General features: G+C 38.0%; 1 protein-coding gene and 1 long non-coding RNA gene across 5 annotated transcripts; one reads left to right on the forward strand and one right to left on the reverse strand.

Moving 5' to 3' along the window:
* The first annotated feature begins 1,106 nt into the window (after positions 1–1,106).
* On the forward strand, positions 1,107–7,901 carry LOC108988453 (ankyrin repeat domain-containing protein 13C). 4 transcript variants are annotated; one of them, XM_035691761.1, is made up of 5 exons: positions 1,160–1,333; positions 1,563–1,784; positions 2,054–3,759; positions 7,012–7,367; positions 7,685–7,901. In XM_035691761.1, exons 3-4 carry the CDS (start codon positions 2,143–2,145, stop codon positions 7,351–7,353), a joined length of 1,959 nt encoding a protein of 652 aa, XP_035547654.1. In that variant the 5' UTR covers positions 1,160–1,333; positions 1,563–1,784; positions 2,054–2,142; the 3' UTR covers positions 7,354–7,367; positions 7,685–7,901. The 4 variants fall into 4 exon arrangements, with proteins under 4 accessions (XP_018817257.1, XP_018817258.1, XP_035547654.1 ...); XM_018961712.2 differs by lacking the exon at positions 7,685–7,901 and having other exon boundaries at positions 1,107–1,333; positions 7,012–7,632; XM_018961713.2 differs by lacking the exon at positions 7,685–7,901 and having other exon boundaries at positions 1,148–1,333; positions 1,653–1,784; positions 7,012–7,632.
* Positions 7,902–8,767: 866 nt separating this feature from the next.
* Positions 8,768–12,275, reverse strand: LOC108988448. Its single transcript, XR_001995671.2, has 3 exons — positions 11,606–12,275; positions 11,157–11,232; positions 8,768–9,043 (listed from the first exon to the last, which is right to left on the reverse strand). It is a non-coding gene; the product is annotated as an uncharacterized LOC108988448 (long non-coding RNA).
* Positions 12,276–17,762: the final 5,487 nt, after the last annotated feature.

Consider the following 17,762-nt stretch of genomic DNA (forward strand, 5'->3'; position numbering starts at 1 on the left):
TATTTTATAAAGTTTGAAATATATTTTTCTAATTATATATTACAATAAAATAAAAAATTCTAATAGATAATTATATATATTAAAAATGTGGTAGTTAGAGTTACTGTAGAGGCAAATGAAATTTTGTAGCAGATTAACTGTAGCGATGGTTGAAAAATCAGAGATTAAATAAAATTTTGTATTCTGTTGTTTGGATAGGCAGATGAAAGTTGAAGTACAACTCAGATGAGATAGTTTGTATCTCATATGGGCATCCAAACCGGGCCTATTAGGTTGGATAGATTAAGAACATGTATGTATACCATATCTTAAATTTAATTACATGGTTGTCGGTTGAAATCTCTTCTTCTAATTTGTTGATATGAGAAGTAAATTGTTGTGAGAAATTTAAATTGTCGTCGAGATGGAAGTTAGGTCATGATTCAACATAGACTCGATGAAATATCATCCTTATATCTATAAAATCATAACAAAACAAAGTTACAATAATATTACTCATTTCATCGTAACAATTCACAAATAAAGAAAACTAGATCAAAGAGAAACTTTGAAAAATATTCAAATCCAACCTCCATTTTTTTCATCACTTATGATTTATCATGCCAACATAAGTGCTGCCAAATCTCAAAGATGAATAAATAGAGAAATGTTTGTGAAATTTATTTTTACAAGATAATCTTATGATCATAACAAATATTATGAAAATAAAAAATTTATTATGCATTAATTACTATTTATTCTCAAATTTTATATGAATATGGAGCTCTGAGATACGGGTTCGGATCATATACCATGACAGTCTGTCTGACAGTAGACCCTAGTGGGCTGCTAATGCATGCTATCCTTCAAAAAAAAGAAAAAGAATTCAGGCTCCAGCAGTTACAACTCGATCAAGGTTCATAAATGCTCCCAATTTTGGATTCTTTTGAATTAATTAAAATAAATTCTCTTTGTGAAAAATAAAAAATAAAAATAAAAAGCAGTACCTCAGGGCTCAGAGTCCCTTTAGTCAAACAGACTAATTAAACCAGATTAATTATAAATAATTAGTAGCCAATTAAATCACATTAATTAATATAAAAATAGGAAAACCCAAAGAAAGTTTCCTGTTTTCTGGCTCACAGCCTCACATGACTCTTCCCGTTTTCGACCTTCTGTCTTTTCTCTTTCTTCTGTGTCTTATCCTTCTTTGTTCAAAAAGGTAAAAACTTGAAAACAAAAAAATAAAATTAAAAAAGGGAGAACGAAGATGCCTCTCCTCCTATCTCTCCTACAGTCTTTCTCTTCCAATCACACTTACCATTCTCTAATATACTCTGAACTCTAAAGAGAGGTAAATTTTCTGATAAATTTCGTGTCTTTGTACCAAAATTACATATTTTGTATCAATTCCTTGCTTTGATTCCCTTTTTTTGTTTATTCCCTTTCTATATATACAATTTTTGTGAGCTTTGGTTCCACGGTGGGGTTTTGTTGCTTTCTTGATTCTATGCCCTTTTCCATTTCTTTATCAGATTCCTCCACTCTTATTTTGTCCCTTGATTTTTATTTTTAAATTGTAGAATTTTGTTTCAAGCACCCACATGCGTGTTCCTGGATTTGTCTGATCTGGATTGGATCACAAGGATGTTTTGTTCTTTCTCAACTTGCAGAGAGAGAGGGAGAAAGAGATAGAGCGACAGGTGGTGGGGTTGAGTGCCTCAGGTTCTTTGGGTGTATAATCTCGGTCTTGGTCTTTTGGAGGGTAACAGAAGAAGCAAAAGAAGAAGTGGGAGAAGAAGAAGGTGAGATTTCCTGGCCTCTTGGTTCCTTGCTTTGGGCCCACCCCGGATTCTTTTCTTCTGTCTCTGATAGGTGTCGACCGTGTCTTATATGCTGTTCTCTTGTTCCATTGGGGTAATTTGAATTGGATCTAACTCCATTCCTGGGGAAGACTGCTTGGAATTTCTCATTTTGGTTTTTAATTGTAAACTGGTTCTGTTTCGTTTGTTTGAATTCACTCCCCTGAATTGATGAGTTGTTGCTGATTGTGGTTATACTATGTCCTAAACAGCGGTCATTCATTGCATTCGAGTGTTGGATGATTGAATTGGAGGTTTGATTGCGTTTATTTGTCTGGGTGGCGATATCTACCCCTGAGGCATGGCGGGTATTGATATTTCAAAATATGCTCATAGCCCTGTGCACAAGGCCATTGCCATGAAGGATTATGCCAGTCTCAAGCGGATACTCGCAGGTCTCCCACGCCTCTGTAACCCAGCCGAAATTCGCACTGAGGCTGCTTCGATGGCCGAGGAAGAGAAAGCCGATGCAATTGCTGCTGTGATCGATCGGCGAGATGTTCCAAACCGTGACACCCCTCTTCACTTGGCTGTAAAGCTTGGTGATGAGACAGCAACCGAAATGCTTATGGTTGCTGGGGCAGATTGGAGCTTGCAGAATGAACAAGGGTGGAGTGCGCTCCAGGAAGCGATATGCCACAGAGAAGAAGGGATTTCCATGATAATAGTTAGGCACTACCAGCCATTGGCCTGGGCAAAATGGTGTAGACGGTTGCCTCGCTTGATAGGAACTATGCGAAGGATGAGGGACTTCTATATGGAAATTACATTCCACTTTGAGAGTTCTGTGATTCCTTTTATTTCAAGGATTGCCCCTTCGGATACTTACAAAATTTGGAAGAGGGGTGCGAATTTGAGGGCAGACATGACTTTGGCTGGGTTCGATGGTTTTAGGATTCAGCGGTCAGATCAGAGTATTATTTTCCTTGGCGATGGGTCTGAGGATGGGAAGATTCCTCCTGGGTCACTTTGCATGATTTCACACAAGGATAGAGAGATCATGAATGCTTTGGATGGTGCTGGTTCTCCGGCTACTGAAGAAGAGGTTCGACAGGAAGTGGCTGCAATGTCTCAGACTAATATATTCAGGCCTGGGATTGATGTGACTCAGGCAGTTCTCTTGGCACAATTAACATGGAGACGACAGGAGAAAACAGAAATGGTTGGTGCATGGAAGGCTAAGGTATATGACATGCACAATGTGGTTGTGAGCATCAAATCTAGGAGAGTCCCAGGGGCTATGACAGACGATGAGTTGTTCTCATCTTGCAATGAAAATGAAACAGATAGTGAGGAGCTCAGTGACATTTTGACAGAGGATGAGAGGAGACAACTTGAAGCTGCTCTTAAGTTGGATACATCAGAATCGGCGATTGATAATGGTGATGAGATTATTGGGCATCGCCATAGTTCTTACGAGCACAGGGAGATTCCTTTGGAAGATGTGAATGGCTGTAGAAATGGAGAATCTAAGCAGGAAAAGAAAGGATGGTTTGCTGGATGGAGGAAACGGGATTCAAAAAATGAAGCACCAAAGAAGACTGTTCCACCGAGAAATTCTCTGTGTGTGGATGACAAGGTGAGTGATCTATTGGGAGATTCTCCCACCAGAAATCAGCCCAAACCAGGAAGACACTCTGTGGAGATTGTCATAAGAGGGGATGAGCACCGTAGAGGGAGGGATACCAAAACATCTTCTTCTATGAGCTCTGAGAGCAGAAATCGCCACAAGGATGCTGTCCGCGAGAATGAGTATAAGAAAGGATTGAGGCCTATTCTGTGGCTTTCCCCAAACTTTCCGCTACAAACTGAAGAATTGCTTCCATTGCTCGATATTCTGGCAAATAAGGTTAAGGCAATTCGTCGTTTGAGGGAACTGCTTACTACCAAGCTTCCAATGGGAACCTTTCCTGTCAAGGTATGTTTCATCTTTCAATAACCTTAGGTCATGTATTTTGCTCTGAAAAATAATTTTTCTGCTTTTGTATCCCTGCTCCCTGCTTTAGCTATTGTGTCAAGGCTATTCACTGTGGTAGGGATAGACCTCTTTGGAGGAAGTGTTTTGCATTAGGGTTTCAGATCTGACCTTTATTGAAGTTTGGTCTTGCAGTAGCCTTCTGGATGAGTTAAACAATCTCATGACCTATATGGATGGTGATAGTGTGCGCGTGAACTTTCTTTTATTTCCACCGGGTGTCCAGGAGCAGCGTTGTGTGCGTGAACTTCTTAGGAAATGAGATCACTTAGTGCATTTATTGTTACAAAGAGGGCAGCAAGTTTCTGACTCTGCTAGTATTGTATGGAATAAAGTTTTTGAAGTCCATCTAATACCCTGTTGCTCACCTGTTCACGAGCTTTATTGTTGTGTTATGCTGAGATCTTGATTGAAAATGTCTTTTTCATGATGGTCATAGTGGTCTCTAATTGTTTCTTTAGTTTGTTTTTGGGCCTGATGGTGTTCTGACTTGTGTAGCAAAATCTTACCGTTAGTAATCTCAGACCTACCAGTCATCTATTGAATAATACACCGTCAATCAGAATACTACTTGAAAATGAAAATGGCTATACATATGAAACTAATAGATAATATAATTTTTTTTCATTCAAGGGTGAGCTTGGGATCAGTTTTGCCTTTGTCAGGGCCTTCCTATCTTGGTAGCTAATAAGCCAAGATAAAACTGGACTTCCTTGGCTTTTGTAGGTCAAATAATTTCGCATCTTTAAAAGTTGGAAAAAATGGGTTTGTGCCTTTATATGCTATATCTCTTCAGGACTTCAAAAATTTTCACTTTTAGAATTATTTTGGCCATCGGCAATCATAAAGGGTGCTGATTGATGTTATTTTGTGTTTGATGTCTGTTTCAGTTGTTTTATGTTGGTATCATTTCATTGTGTAACCCCTAGGGGTTGGCTCAAGTGGTAAAGGCCTTGGGCTTAGTTGTATGCTCCCTCCAAGTTCTAAGGTTCTAATCTTCTTGGTTGCAAACAATCTCTAGGGGCCATTGGATAGGGGGATCTTCTCCTTGAATTACCCTAGGTGCATTTGCGGGAAACTCATTGTTGGGGGCTGTGCACCCCTGGGATTAGTTAGGTCTCTGTTTTCGGACACCTGGTGCCAATAAAAAAAATCATTTCATTGTGTTATAAATACACCTGGAGAAATGCTACCTGGGCCCTCCACCCATCCAAACCAAAACGAAATGAATGATTTTTGGTAGGTTGACCTGATCACAGTTAGGATACTAAACAGGTTGGTTACCAGTCGAGTATCCAATTGCTGCTTGAACCCACATTATTTAAGTGGGCCTGGGCAAGGATTTTTCAAAGAAAGTCCTTCAACACACTTGAGCCCTATCATCTTATTAAGTGGATGTGTTTATACAGTTTCCAGGTTTAGTAGCTCAGTTCTGAAGATATTGTCAATAGAACTGATCCGGGTAGCCAAGGTTGTGCTTGACTGTAGCTTTGTGTCAAAACTTAACAATTACGTCCTGCTTTGAGTTTGACACATCCATTTGGTCTAGTTATGATGCATAAATCCAGCCCTAGACATAAAAATCTGTGCCCGCACTAGTAAACCTAGAATGTCCTGCTTTGAGTTTGACATAGCCATTTGGTCTAGTTATAAGCCTTCTTTGGTGAGTTTAGAACTTAGGACTATGTTGCTGGGAGCCTGTATACAGGCTAATTGTAACCTAGAATTAACTGCATAATAATTGTTTGATTGAAAAACGTCGTCAAAGTGCCAAATCCTTTAATTTAGCTCGTAAAATATTTTTTTTGATGAAGTTTCTGATTAGAATTTTGAGAGTAAGAAGTGAGGAGACTGTAATGGTTGCGCTTCAAAGTCATTTTTTTTTTATTATTGGATGTTCTTATACAACAGCTGAACTCCTTAAAAACATGAAGTTTGGGAGAGGCAAGCTATTTGCCTGTGAAAACGACTACCACTGTTCTGCCACTTATTAATTTATACAAAATTGGAGCCAAATCTTTTATGCTTTGCCTTGCTTTGGGAAGTGGGAGTTGATTCTTATGCCTAGTCCTCTTTTGGAAGGTTGGATTGTGCAAATATATGATCATTGTGCTGTCTTATAATCTGATTCTCTTATGCTTTGGCTTGTTTTATCCCTAACCGCATTCTCTTTCAACTCCCCATTGATCATATCTTCTTTCTGCCCTTATTACTTTAGGCCTCCCTTTGCCCCTACTCCAATGTGAATTAGGTTGCTTTCTCTTACTATCTCATTCGTTGGCCTTCATTGCATGTGGTTGTAGCATGTTGGATTACTCTCCATGGTCTTTCCCACATCGGTGCCACTAACCTCATTCCTTGTCCATGAATTCCGCAACATAGATATAGCAGCAGGTCTTGTGGCAATCCTATCCTCATTCCTTGTGAAATATTCTCTATGGTCAATCTCAAGTGCTGGACTCTACCCCTTATCAACCTAGAGTATCTACAGTCAGATGGCATATCTAGAAAACGTTTTGTATGTTCTTCGAACGATGCTTGTAGCCTGTTATGGCATAATCTTGTTGGCATTCATATGTTACCAAGGAATGAAGAAAGCAATCTTCATGTCCATTACTTGGTGTAGATAATCGTACTGTCTTGTTCTACAATCTCTTTCTGGAGAAATTCAGTAAAAGAAACCTAGGATATGTGTCAAATTGCATTGTTGATACAAAGAGATTTCTTAGTCTTGCACTAATGCAGCCTGCATGCAACTTCAGTCAAAGCCTAGGTGCCATTGGAGAGAAGTGGGGAAAAAAAAATTTGCTTTTCTTCTGAAACTTTCTATAATTGTATGCTGGTTAGAAACGACTTGTGAATGAGTTAAAGGCTTTTCTGGTCTTTATATATAATCTCCATTGTTGGACGCATTGAAATATGTCGAAGTCCAAAAAATTGTATCTAGTGTGTATCTGCACTAGATAAGTTATGCAATTTTATCATTGATTTTTGTCGCATTTGTTGGAAAATGTATTCTGTTGTTTTGTGGTATGTTTTCTTCTTGTTCTTTCTGGTCTTGAATGCTATTCTGTTCTGACCAAGCGGTTTTCTTTGAATCATCAATTGATTTGTAGTCCTTGTTTTTTCTTGTTAATAGTGTTTCTTTTGTTCCTTCGCAACTGTTTGATAAAATAATTATCTTTATGCATACAGGTTGCTATCCCAGTGGTTCCCACTATTAGGGTTCTGGTTACTTTTACCAAGTTTGAAGAACTACAGCCATTGGATGAGTTCTCAACGCCCCCTTCAAGCCCTTCTGCTGCAGGGCGAGAGAGCCCAGCAGTGATGTATTCGTCGAGTTCATCTTGGTTTCAGTGGATAAAAGCCCCTTATCAACGCCCTAGCTCATCCACTGCCAGCTCTAGCAGTAGGATAGAAAATATTCAAGACCCATTTGCAATTCCCCAAGATTACTGTTGGACTACTGCTGAAGCTAAGAAAAAGAAGATGCAGGAGAAGAACAAATCAAAGAAAGGAAAAAGTCATAAGCAATGAAGTCGGTGTCGAGAGTAAGATCCAAATGTAAAACGATAATTTATCTTACTAAGGGAACTCAGCAGATACAGATAGGACATATAGTTTCATTAATCTATAAATTCATGATAGTGAGGGGAGAAAGTAGGTGGCCATGCTTTTTCTATTTGGAGAGTGACGATGCATGCTTGCTTTGGTCAAGGGAAAATCCATTAAACTATTGTGGGGGTGGAAAATAGAAACGAAAATTGTGATTTTTGCAAAAATTGCTTGTCGTTGGTGGGTGTTATCACCATTTTAGATTACTTGATTCACTCTCATCCTGCTGTCTGATTTACCTTTAATCTCACAGGGATGATGAACAGTCCACGCCAGTTTGTATGAGGTTTCATTTACAGCTGCAGATATTATTACCCTTTATAATTTCCTGTTTTTCTTTTTCATTTTTACTGTCAATATCAAGAATTTGTAACAAGATGAACAATTTGTTTATTGGGGTTTTGATTCTTTGCTTCTTCTGAGATAGCATTATTGCGCCGTAGTGTCTTCTTGTCACCAACTCGACAGTTTTATTTTTTGAAACCATATAAAGATTATTCTTGTCGGTGGGGATCGATCTTTAAAGTTAGATGCTTGGGTTGGAATGATAACAAATCAGGATGAAGAGGCAAAAAAAGAGTTTTTTTTTTTCTCTCACAGACAGCAAAAAGTATTTAAAGAGTTCTGTTTTCAAGTAGAAGCTTCGGTTCTATACTTTTTGTATTACAAGTTGCTTCCATTTTTCAATTGTCGCCATAAATAACCAAAACTACTTATTTATGAGTACTGCTACATCTATTAAGGAATTATACAAAAATAATTTCACAAACTAACATGGTTTTATTTGATCCGTTAGATCTACTTTACAATAAAAATAATGTTATAATTTGACGAAGCACATCAAATCATGTTAGTTTGTGAGATTATTTTTGTATAATCTTTTTGTGGTTAGAGAATATTTTCCTTTCTTATTTTTTCTTCCTTGGGCGGGCGAACTATTGGTCAAGGTCTTATTTTCTTGTGTTTTTCTTCATTTTCAAACCTTTCTTACCACTATCAAGTCCCCTCCATGTACTTGATGGCAATGCAATCTACATCGTCCTCTCCGGGTTGGAAACATAGCACGCTGCTTCCAATCACGAGCATGTGCATCTGAAAACGTTTCCAATTTGATCTTCTTGATATCTCCTCAATGGATCAACCTCTAGGTACATGATTTACCAGCTCATCTTGAATATTTTGGTTCTTCCTGGTCTTTCCGGGCTTTCACCTTAAAGTATAATTGAGTTTATGGCCATATCCAATGTTACTCTTAAAATTAAAAGTTCAATGCAGACAGCTTCATGGGAGAAGTATACAAGTAAGAAGCAAGGGCTTTCATATGCTTGGAGAGGTATTTTCATGGACAAACATCCATCTAGAATTTTCCAATTTTAGGAAAACAGAGAACTTATCAGATCCAATGACCTATGCATTGACAAAGCAAAACACTAGATCATATATAACATTGCATGCACCCACATAACATTGAAAGAAAATTGATTTTCCCACTATTTTCCATTGAATTAAAATATACATCACGCAAGTTTATGACTATTTTTTTCTAACAAGTATCACCGCTGGACCCCCTCCCCCCCGAAAGAAAATATACTCTAGTCAGCCCCGCCGTTGCCTGAAAAAAAGAGAAGAAAAAAGAATCATGTCAGTTCACTAGTATTACATATATACACACACTATAGAACTGATAAACCAGGAAAAAAATAACATCAAGTTTTGTGTTTTTTTTTAGTGGAGCAGAGGGTCTCGAACTCCATACCTCCCTTTTGGACGCTTGGGGTTATGCCAACCAGGCCACAGGCCTTTGGCAAAATAACAGCAAGTTAGATCAGAATGTTCTCCATTCTCTATGAATATAATCAGATTGGTGGGCTTTAAAATGGCATGACATTCTGATTTTAATCTCCGGATAGATGCATTGGTTTTGCTGCTACTTGGGTTCATTTCTCATGAACAACATTTATTTCGTTTAGTAAGGCTGACCTTTTTTACTAGGTCATGATCATGCGCGATACTCATGAATTCATGCATAATCCGTAGCTGTTAAGATTATGAAGGAAACAGCCTGATATAGCGGCTGATCTAACAGTACTCAGAAATATGAATGCGAGAATTTTTTTATCTTTTTGGTTGGTGCAAAATATGTATGGCCTTTCACAAGTGGCCTACCTCACACAAGTAGCTAGCTTGTGTGAGCTTGACTTCTTGCATTAGATTCTGTTTTGATTAACGTTCTCACCTCGTAGTTAGGTGTTCAGTTGACTTTCAAGCAATCACATGATTCACATCTATATGTATGAAAAGAAAATCAACTGCTAGTTAATCATTTGAGAGAAGCATGCATGCACCTACAATTATCACCGCTTACCATCAAAATTTCAATTAATTAGCATCTTAATTAAATTGCTGAAATTGGCAATTCGGACCCAATCAAGATGATCTTATCATTCAAATCGACGAAAAATAGGGCATATAGCACAACCATAATTGCCAGATCTTGACCAATGGTGCAAATTGATAAGATTTGTTAATTTAGGATACAAATTGATCACAGTACTATTAATAGTTTAAAGTCATGTGAATCGAAAAGCCAATGTATTCTACATATATATATATATATATATATATATATATATGCACCACCAAACAATAAGCGTTTATTTCATTGACTGAGTTCATGGAAATTCTATAAAACATCTGCTAGAAATAACATGTGCATGCGTATGTATACGTTTTGAAGGTATATATGTGGCCCATGCTGCTAGTATTACGATCTGTGTTTTGAGCTTGGCCTAACAGCTAGCTAGGATCAAGATTCTGTATGCATGGCTGCCTATGCCAAAACCCAAGTTACGCTTTGTGACAAGTGTTACAATAATGAAGTTTCATGCACATTTCATAAATTTATGATGTAAGATGTGTATAAGGAATATTTGTTGAAACTAGTAAACAGTCAAATCACCTATCTGCAACCTTTAAGAACCAAGAATGGCACTTAATTTGAAATGTCATAGGGTCATACGCAGAAAGTTTTCAAACTGTACGTATTCATCAACTGTACTGATTCAGCATTATAAAGTAGAAACATTTGCAAGAATATAAGACTATTTCTAGATGTATATTTGCATTCGTTTGCTTCCCCCGGCTTGCAGCAACACTTTATAACCCATATATGCATATGTTTTAGTGAATTATTTTTTATTGTTGTGATTTCAATTGAGGAGCAGCGTGACCTTCCTAAAAGCTATTCCCATTATATCTATCATATTTCTTTATTCCGAGATATGATGACTACAGAAAAATAGGTGCTCCGGCTGTAGCTCAAGTGTCATGTGAGTCCCTACATATTGTCTTTTATTACTTCTACATGGTGCCTCAAGTTCTGATACACTTGAATGGCTCCCATCAAATTATCAATCAAGACTTGCTGTTTCTTTTTCCCCATTAATGCACACCTGAATGGCTCCCATCAATGTTACATAGTTGATAGTACCTTCCCCATTCATAACTTTTGAGGATTCATGATTTAAATGGTTCAGCAAGAGATATACCTTTTGAGCATAAGAATCATTTTGAAATAATCATATTATTAGGTCAGCTCCTCATATGGTCATTATACTGGTACGGAAATCATGCATCATTCAGAGGTTTATATACCTATACACTTGATGTTTATTGGAGTTTTTAAAAACTTGCACAGGTGATCATTGTGAAGCAGGGCATCGTACCTTAGACACCTTGTTTCATTGAATGGCACAAACACAAGAGTTCCTTACTCCCTCAAGTTCCCCATCTTCTGACACACTATAAACAAAAGAAAAGTGAGAAGCATAGCAGAGTCGGTTTAGCTAAAAGACTAGAAGTATATATGTAAATTGTCGTCAACCTAAGCTTTCAATACACAGTTGTGATGGTGGGTGTTTTGGTTCCAAAGCTTCCTTATCTTTCACCATAACAGCTACTAGCTAACTAGTAAATAATTTCTCTTATTGTCCCGTATGTAGTTTAGAAAAGGTTTGCTCTATTCGACTAGTTTTTTCCATCTGCTTTTAACTCGGACTAAACTCCCGCTGAATTTGTTGTTGATATGTTGTTTGTCCTAACAATTTTCACATAATTGTAATAATCTAATAGAAAGAAGCTCATCATGAAAGGAAAGCGGGTGGGGATGGTTTACCTTGGTTCAAATTCTTGGACATGAGCAATATCTTTGCCATGAGCATCCGGCCAACTAACTTTCCTCTTTTCTATCCTTTGTTGATTATCACCCACACCCCCTATTGTTCTTTTCTTGAGATTACTCTTTAGTGTAGAGCGTTCAATTTGAGGCCCATTAGTCCCACTTCTCCTACAGTAGCTGCTCCCATTGCTCTTATTTTGAAGTTGTAATTCATGATTATGGAGCTTTTCCATGACCCCATCTTTCTTTTCTGCAGGGGATTGCTTCTTGGTGTGGTTGCTATTGCTGCTTCTGTTACTTTCTTCACCCCTGTTGTCCAAACTCCTTGATGGTACATAGCAAGAGCACACTAAAGCAGTGCACCTGTTCTGCGCCGACGCCGCCAGGAGTACAAACAACGAAGCTCTACCTCTCCCTACCGTTTCTACTTATAGATACCATGACCGGCCTTTGAGCTATGTGGGTTTTGGATTGGCATCAGAACAAACAAAGGAAATGGTGGAAGCATTATGAGAGGGATAAGATTTTTTTTTTTTTTTTTTATGTTGTTAATGTGTGGGTTATCTCCTAATGATTATGGTTTGCTTTGTATATAAGAGAGTGGAATGGCCCTCTTTGGGATGTGGGGTTGTGATTGATTTTTAGGTTGGAAAAAGATGGATGTGGGAGGGTGTTCAATCATGCTTCTTGCCGCCTCCACTAAGGGTTGTTTTACTTTTGCTTTTGCCTCTGCACTCATTAGTGAGGTGAAATGGGTGAAACAGAAGGGAGAGAATGCCCAACTTTTCACTTTTTGTTCGATTTTATTCACTGTTTCTAATCACAGCAAGGGATGGGCGGGCATCTTCTTTTCTCCCTTCTCTTGTTCTCTTGATGCTGTTTTTGCTTGACTCTAACAAGTTGGTGGTGTGAGAACAATCATTGATGTTAGGGGATAAAAAGGGACTGAATGATGGTATGATGCTCCTTTTAGGTGGTGTTTCTATTTTACAATATTAGATGTAAAGAAGGTAAAACCCATTAATCTAGATCACTTAAAAGAGGTTGGGGTGGCTTACCCTTTTCCCTTCAAATTTTAACTTCTAGCATAATATGATTACATTTAAGTTTCGTGTAGGAAAACTTCTAAAGATGTGATGCACAAGACATGAGTTTATTCTGCATGATGGGTTCGAATGGCTTTGCCTTGAGAGGTCTCCGACATAAAAAAGAAAATAATATGACTAAATTTAACTTCTCTGTAAAAAACAAAAGAAGAAGAAGAAGAAGAATGGCCATAGAGAAGTGATGTAATAAAGTGGAAAAGAAAATAAAATAAAATAAAGATTCTGTAGAGATGATTGATTGGGTCAAAGAGAAATTCAATGTAGGCTTAATTGGGCCAGCCTGTGGTGGCCTTTCAAGATGAAGAATGTTGGCCGACGGTCAACCTTGGCCTTTGGAATGCACATAGCCTAGCTCTTCCCACCTAGCTTCCCACTTTGTACCACTTAAGTGCGCACTTGACAATTGATAGGCTACTTATCCTAAGTCAAGCTTGTTAGAAACGTATTTTGTTGGCTTAAGAGGAGACAATGTCATTCTAATTGGAGATGCCAAGCACTCAGTTCATCCTATGGTTGGTCAAGGGGTCAATTTAGGTTTTGGAAATTGTGACAAGCATAGATTTGTTTGTACGGAGAAGAGAGGCTGTGGAGTGAAGCCTTAGACATAGGAAAGAGGAAGGGGGGATCTAAGTACGAGTGGGATATCTCTTGTCAGTTGGTTAATGGAGAACAGAAGTTGCATCTGCTTGCGACATAGGTTGGGCTTGATGGGCTTCACGGCCTCAAGCATCATCTTGGTTTTCTTATTAGACTTGGTGAGTTATTTCTAATGAACCGGGAGCTTTTTCATTAGGACTTAGTTTGCTTTACATTTGGACCTATATATTTATTTACTTTGGACTATTGCTATTTACGTTTGTATTTGAACTAGCCGATGGCCTATATTGCTTACTTTCGGTTGTGGTTGCCTGACAGTATATGTATTGAAGGTAGAGTATTGTAAGGTCATTATGGAATGTTATAGAACTTTTCTCTTAGTCTCTCTTATTTTCTTCTTCTTCTTCTTCATACAGAGTTGCTCCCTCAAAGTGAGCTATTACCTGTGTATTTGCATCAAACAGTTGGGGTGTGTTACAAAGTGGTATTAAAGAGATACCAATTTGTAAGGCCCCGAAATAAATCTAATGGAAGGGATTTCTTTGGACTCTAGATATGCCATGAAAACCTAGTTAGATTTCATGGATCGAACAATCGGTTAGATTTTAGTTTGTTAGTATAGTCGAATTATGAGTCGCTAAGGGGATGAATCGCCTTTTGGAATTTTTTTAGGCATTTAGGATCATAATTAGAAGAAACGGATTGCATCATTAGAGTCGTATGAATTTTTAGAATTTTATGGTATAATAAAAAGTTTTAAGATTTTTGAATGACAAATGGGCCAATTGAAGAGCACCACGTGGCATCTAGCGTATCACATCACCAACCAACTATCACATCACCATGTTGGATGTCCAAATCATTCTATGATCACTAAAAAATCTCATTGGACATATGGCACCATCACCACCCTCTATTTAGAACACACTTTACATATGTCAAGTGAAATACACTTATGTAAGGAGGTTGAGTGAGAATCAAGCAGACTACACGCTCTCTTACATGACTATGCCCCTCCCAAATCCACCACACTATTCCAACCAACCATGTACTCTCTTGGTTAGCTCTCAAAAGGGGGTTTGAGACCCTAAACCTCATGAGAGAAGCCACAACCCCAAACTCCAAATAGCCGACTCAGTTTTGACTCTTTTTTTCCCTCTTGACTTAAGCAAGTCTTACAAGCAACCATCACACTCCAAGTACTTCGCTTAAACCCTCATCCACTTTCTTACACCATGATACCTTCCATTGACCAACCCCAATTGAGTTGGAGCTTGAGACCCCAGCCAAACCCAACTAAACCCCAAATAAGTGCAATTAGGTGTTAACAATTTTGCCCCAAATGGCCTCCATCCCTTGGCTCCTTCCACAAGCAAGACACCCTTGATTGACCACCCCCATGATCTAGTTTTTACCCACATGTAATCTCAAATAGTGAACTTAAACTCAAGTTAACTCACTCACTTCCATCACCCCACCCATATGACCAACACTTAGCCTAATCTGCCCAAGACTATGTCCAAGCTTTCAAGCAAGCTCTCCCATCATCCATAACCAGACATAACCACCACAAGTCAACCCTTCCTCATATCCTTCAGTCCCTCAGCCCCACCAATTCTCTTCACTTACACAAAAGCCAACTTTCACACTTTGGCATTTTTGAAAGCAAACCAAGTGAGAAACTTGAGGGAGAAGGTGCTAAGTTTTCTCTTTATGCTCAATGCTTTATAAGTCTAATTTTCAAACCTCATCTATTCTATTCTAAGTTACCTTAAGTCATGATCTTGTTAGTGGAGTGTTGTATCATTCTTCCTTAAACTTCTGGTGGTTGAATATTGAAAGTATGGAAGTGGTGTTTCGGCTAGCATGCTTTGTATGCCTTGGGAATTTTGTGTTGAGGTGTTGTTTGGTCGTAGATATTTTGGTCCTAATGATGTTAGTATTTTTTTGGAGTGCAAATCTTTTGGTTTATTTATAGCACAAGAGATTTTATTAGAAAAGTTTGCATGCTCCACTAGGGTTATGAAAATCGAAATCTTTAAGCATGAAGTCCTTTGTTTAAGTTTATTCTTTAAACTCTAGAAAATTGGATTAATGATTGGATCCTATAAACTATTGCTAATGAGAGTTGAATCTATGTTTTGAGTTGTATTTTGAGCCCTGTAATTAGGGTTTTAGGTTGAGTTTTGATGAACATGCAATTATATATGGTTTGATGCAAGTTTTGAGGATCTTGGCATATTGCTTGTTTAATGATGAAGTTTGTTGTGATAGGTGTAAAATGATAATAAGGCCTAACTAAGACATGTATATGAAGTGTATGAATGATTTAGTTCATGAAAACTTGCATGCTACCTAAGGATCAAGTCAAGATAGCCTATAACAAAGCATGTACGAATCGGTTTAGGGTATATGGCACAAAACCGATTTCTAACTTTTGTTATCTTGAATCTTATTGATTTTTGTTGTGTATTATCAAACTATGAATGAGTTCTTAGCAATTTAGAAGATAGGATTGGTGATTTATTAAGGTTCTTGAAGTCATTTGCAAGAGAAATGCTAGAGATGTCATACTACAGTTTCAGGTTCTATGATTTTTTATGTTTTGAGTTGTTTGCTTCATTTGAGAAGTAGACCATGATGATTGCATGAATGGTGTCTTAACATGTCACTAAACTAAGAATTAAGAGTTGGACATATGTTAAATTCAAATTATAGCATAAATAGTATGCAAGGAGTGCCAAAAATCACATCAAATGAAAATAGGGTTTAGGTTTTGACCATGGTGGGTTTTCATACTAGATGTGTGTTTTTGTCAATTCTAAGTTCAAAAATAGACTTAGAATGGAAAATAAGTAATCTTTGTGAAGTTTGGTAAAATTTGAGGCCGGTTTGTAACTATTGAAATTTTATAGGCTTGTTTGTAAAATTTCCAAAGTTAAGGGGCAATCTTGCAAACACTACTCTAGGATTTGTAAGTTTGATTTTTCTAAGATAAATGAGACTTCCTGATCTTAGAATATCTCCAATTTCAGCGCGCTTTACTTTTGTGAACAGAGAAATTTGTAAGAGCACTAGCATTGGATTATGCATCTACATATTTGCATAATATGATCTTAAATTGGACTGGATTATGCATATCCAAAAATATGCATAGCTATGAACAATATTTCTCTAAATTTGAAAATACACTGTTCACTCCCCAAATCTTATTTTACTAATTTTCTCTCTCTCCTCCCCTACCAACAGAAATAAACCCCTCTCTCGAAACTTCTCTTTCTCCTTGCTCTCTCTCGACACCAACATGAATTGAAATCCGAAAGAAAAATTTTCGCCCTCGATACCAACACCAATGAGTGCTCATCTACGACACCAACGAGTGCTCTCTTTCTTCAATTTCGCCATCCTCACTGTGATACCCTGCTCCTTCCTTCTTACGTACGCTTCTTCTTTCTGATGTACGTTCCTTCTTTATGACATAAGCAAATCCCGAGGGCAGAGATTATGTGATTATCTGCCCTTCTCACTAGCGACTGTGAGCCACGTTACGCGTGTCGAACCATGATGGCGTGTTTCAAAAGATATCGTGTGACTTCTAGGGCACGTCCAGTGTTTTAAATATGCTGAAAATATTTATAAGAAGTATTTCCAGTGTTATTGAATTAAGATTGATCTTAAATATGACAATCATAATATTCTTGAAGAGCTCCAAAAATATTATAATTGTCGGAAATCATTTTAATATTATTATTAGAATGATTTCAATTATTTAAGATATTATGAGATTTAAATTATGTTGAAAGTTTTTATTAATTAAATGGTTTTATTCTCTTTAATATGTTAAGTGAGACTTCATCATTTTATTAATGATGAAGAATATTATTTTATAAATTAAAGTTAGTTTAAAATAATATTCTACCTTAATTCTTCTAAGCGTTTTTAATTAAGTTAATATTTATGCATTTTAAATTAGTGTTTGAGATCCACCGTTAGATCGTTACATGGATCCCCAGACGAAGGGACTGGGTTAAATACCCAGACCCCCTCTCTTTCTTCCTCACTTTTCCCCAGTTCTCTCTCTCTCTCTCTCTCTCTCTCTCTCTCTCTCTCTCTCTCTCTCTCTCTCTCTCTCTCTCTCTCTCTCTCCCTCAAGCGTACGCAATACGCGGCCTTTCCCCCAAGCGTACGCAATACGCGGCCTTTCCCCCTCGCCGAATGCTCCATGCCTTAGCCCGGCACCTCCGTGCGTCGGCAGCTCTCACAGTCGGCACCACAAGCTGCACCTCACTCTGGCTAGCCTCCCTAGCCTAGCCCCTCTCTCTCTCTGCTGGCCGTGCACTACCCGAACGGGCTTAGTGCTTACTGCGCCGCCGTGCGCCGTCCTCTGGCGCCACCACCTCCACAGTAACTTCTCCTTCCGCCGGCCATCATCCTCTAGCAAGCTCAGCCTC

The sequence above is a fragment of the Juglans regia genome, chromosome 7 (assembly GCF_001411555.2).
Source record: "Juglans regia cultivar Chandler chromosome 7, Walnut 2.0, whole genome shotgun sequence".
Lineage (NCBI taxonomy): Eukaryota > Viridiplantae > Streptophyta > Magnoliopsida > Fagales > Juglandaceae > Juglans > Juglans regia.

Coding starts and splice junctions, on each gene's coding strand:
- LOC108988453 (XM_018961712.2), top strand. CDS start 2,143: ATGGCGGGTATTGATATTTCAAAATATGCTCATAGCCCTGTGCACAAG. Junction 3,760..7,011: donor TGGGAACCTTTCCTGTCAAG/GTATGTTTCATC, acceptor TTATGCATACAG/GTTGCTATCCCAGTGGTTCC.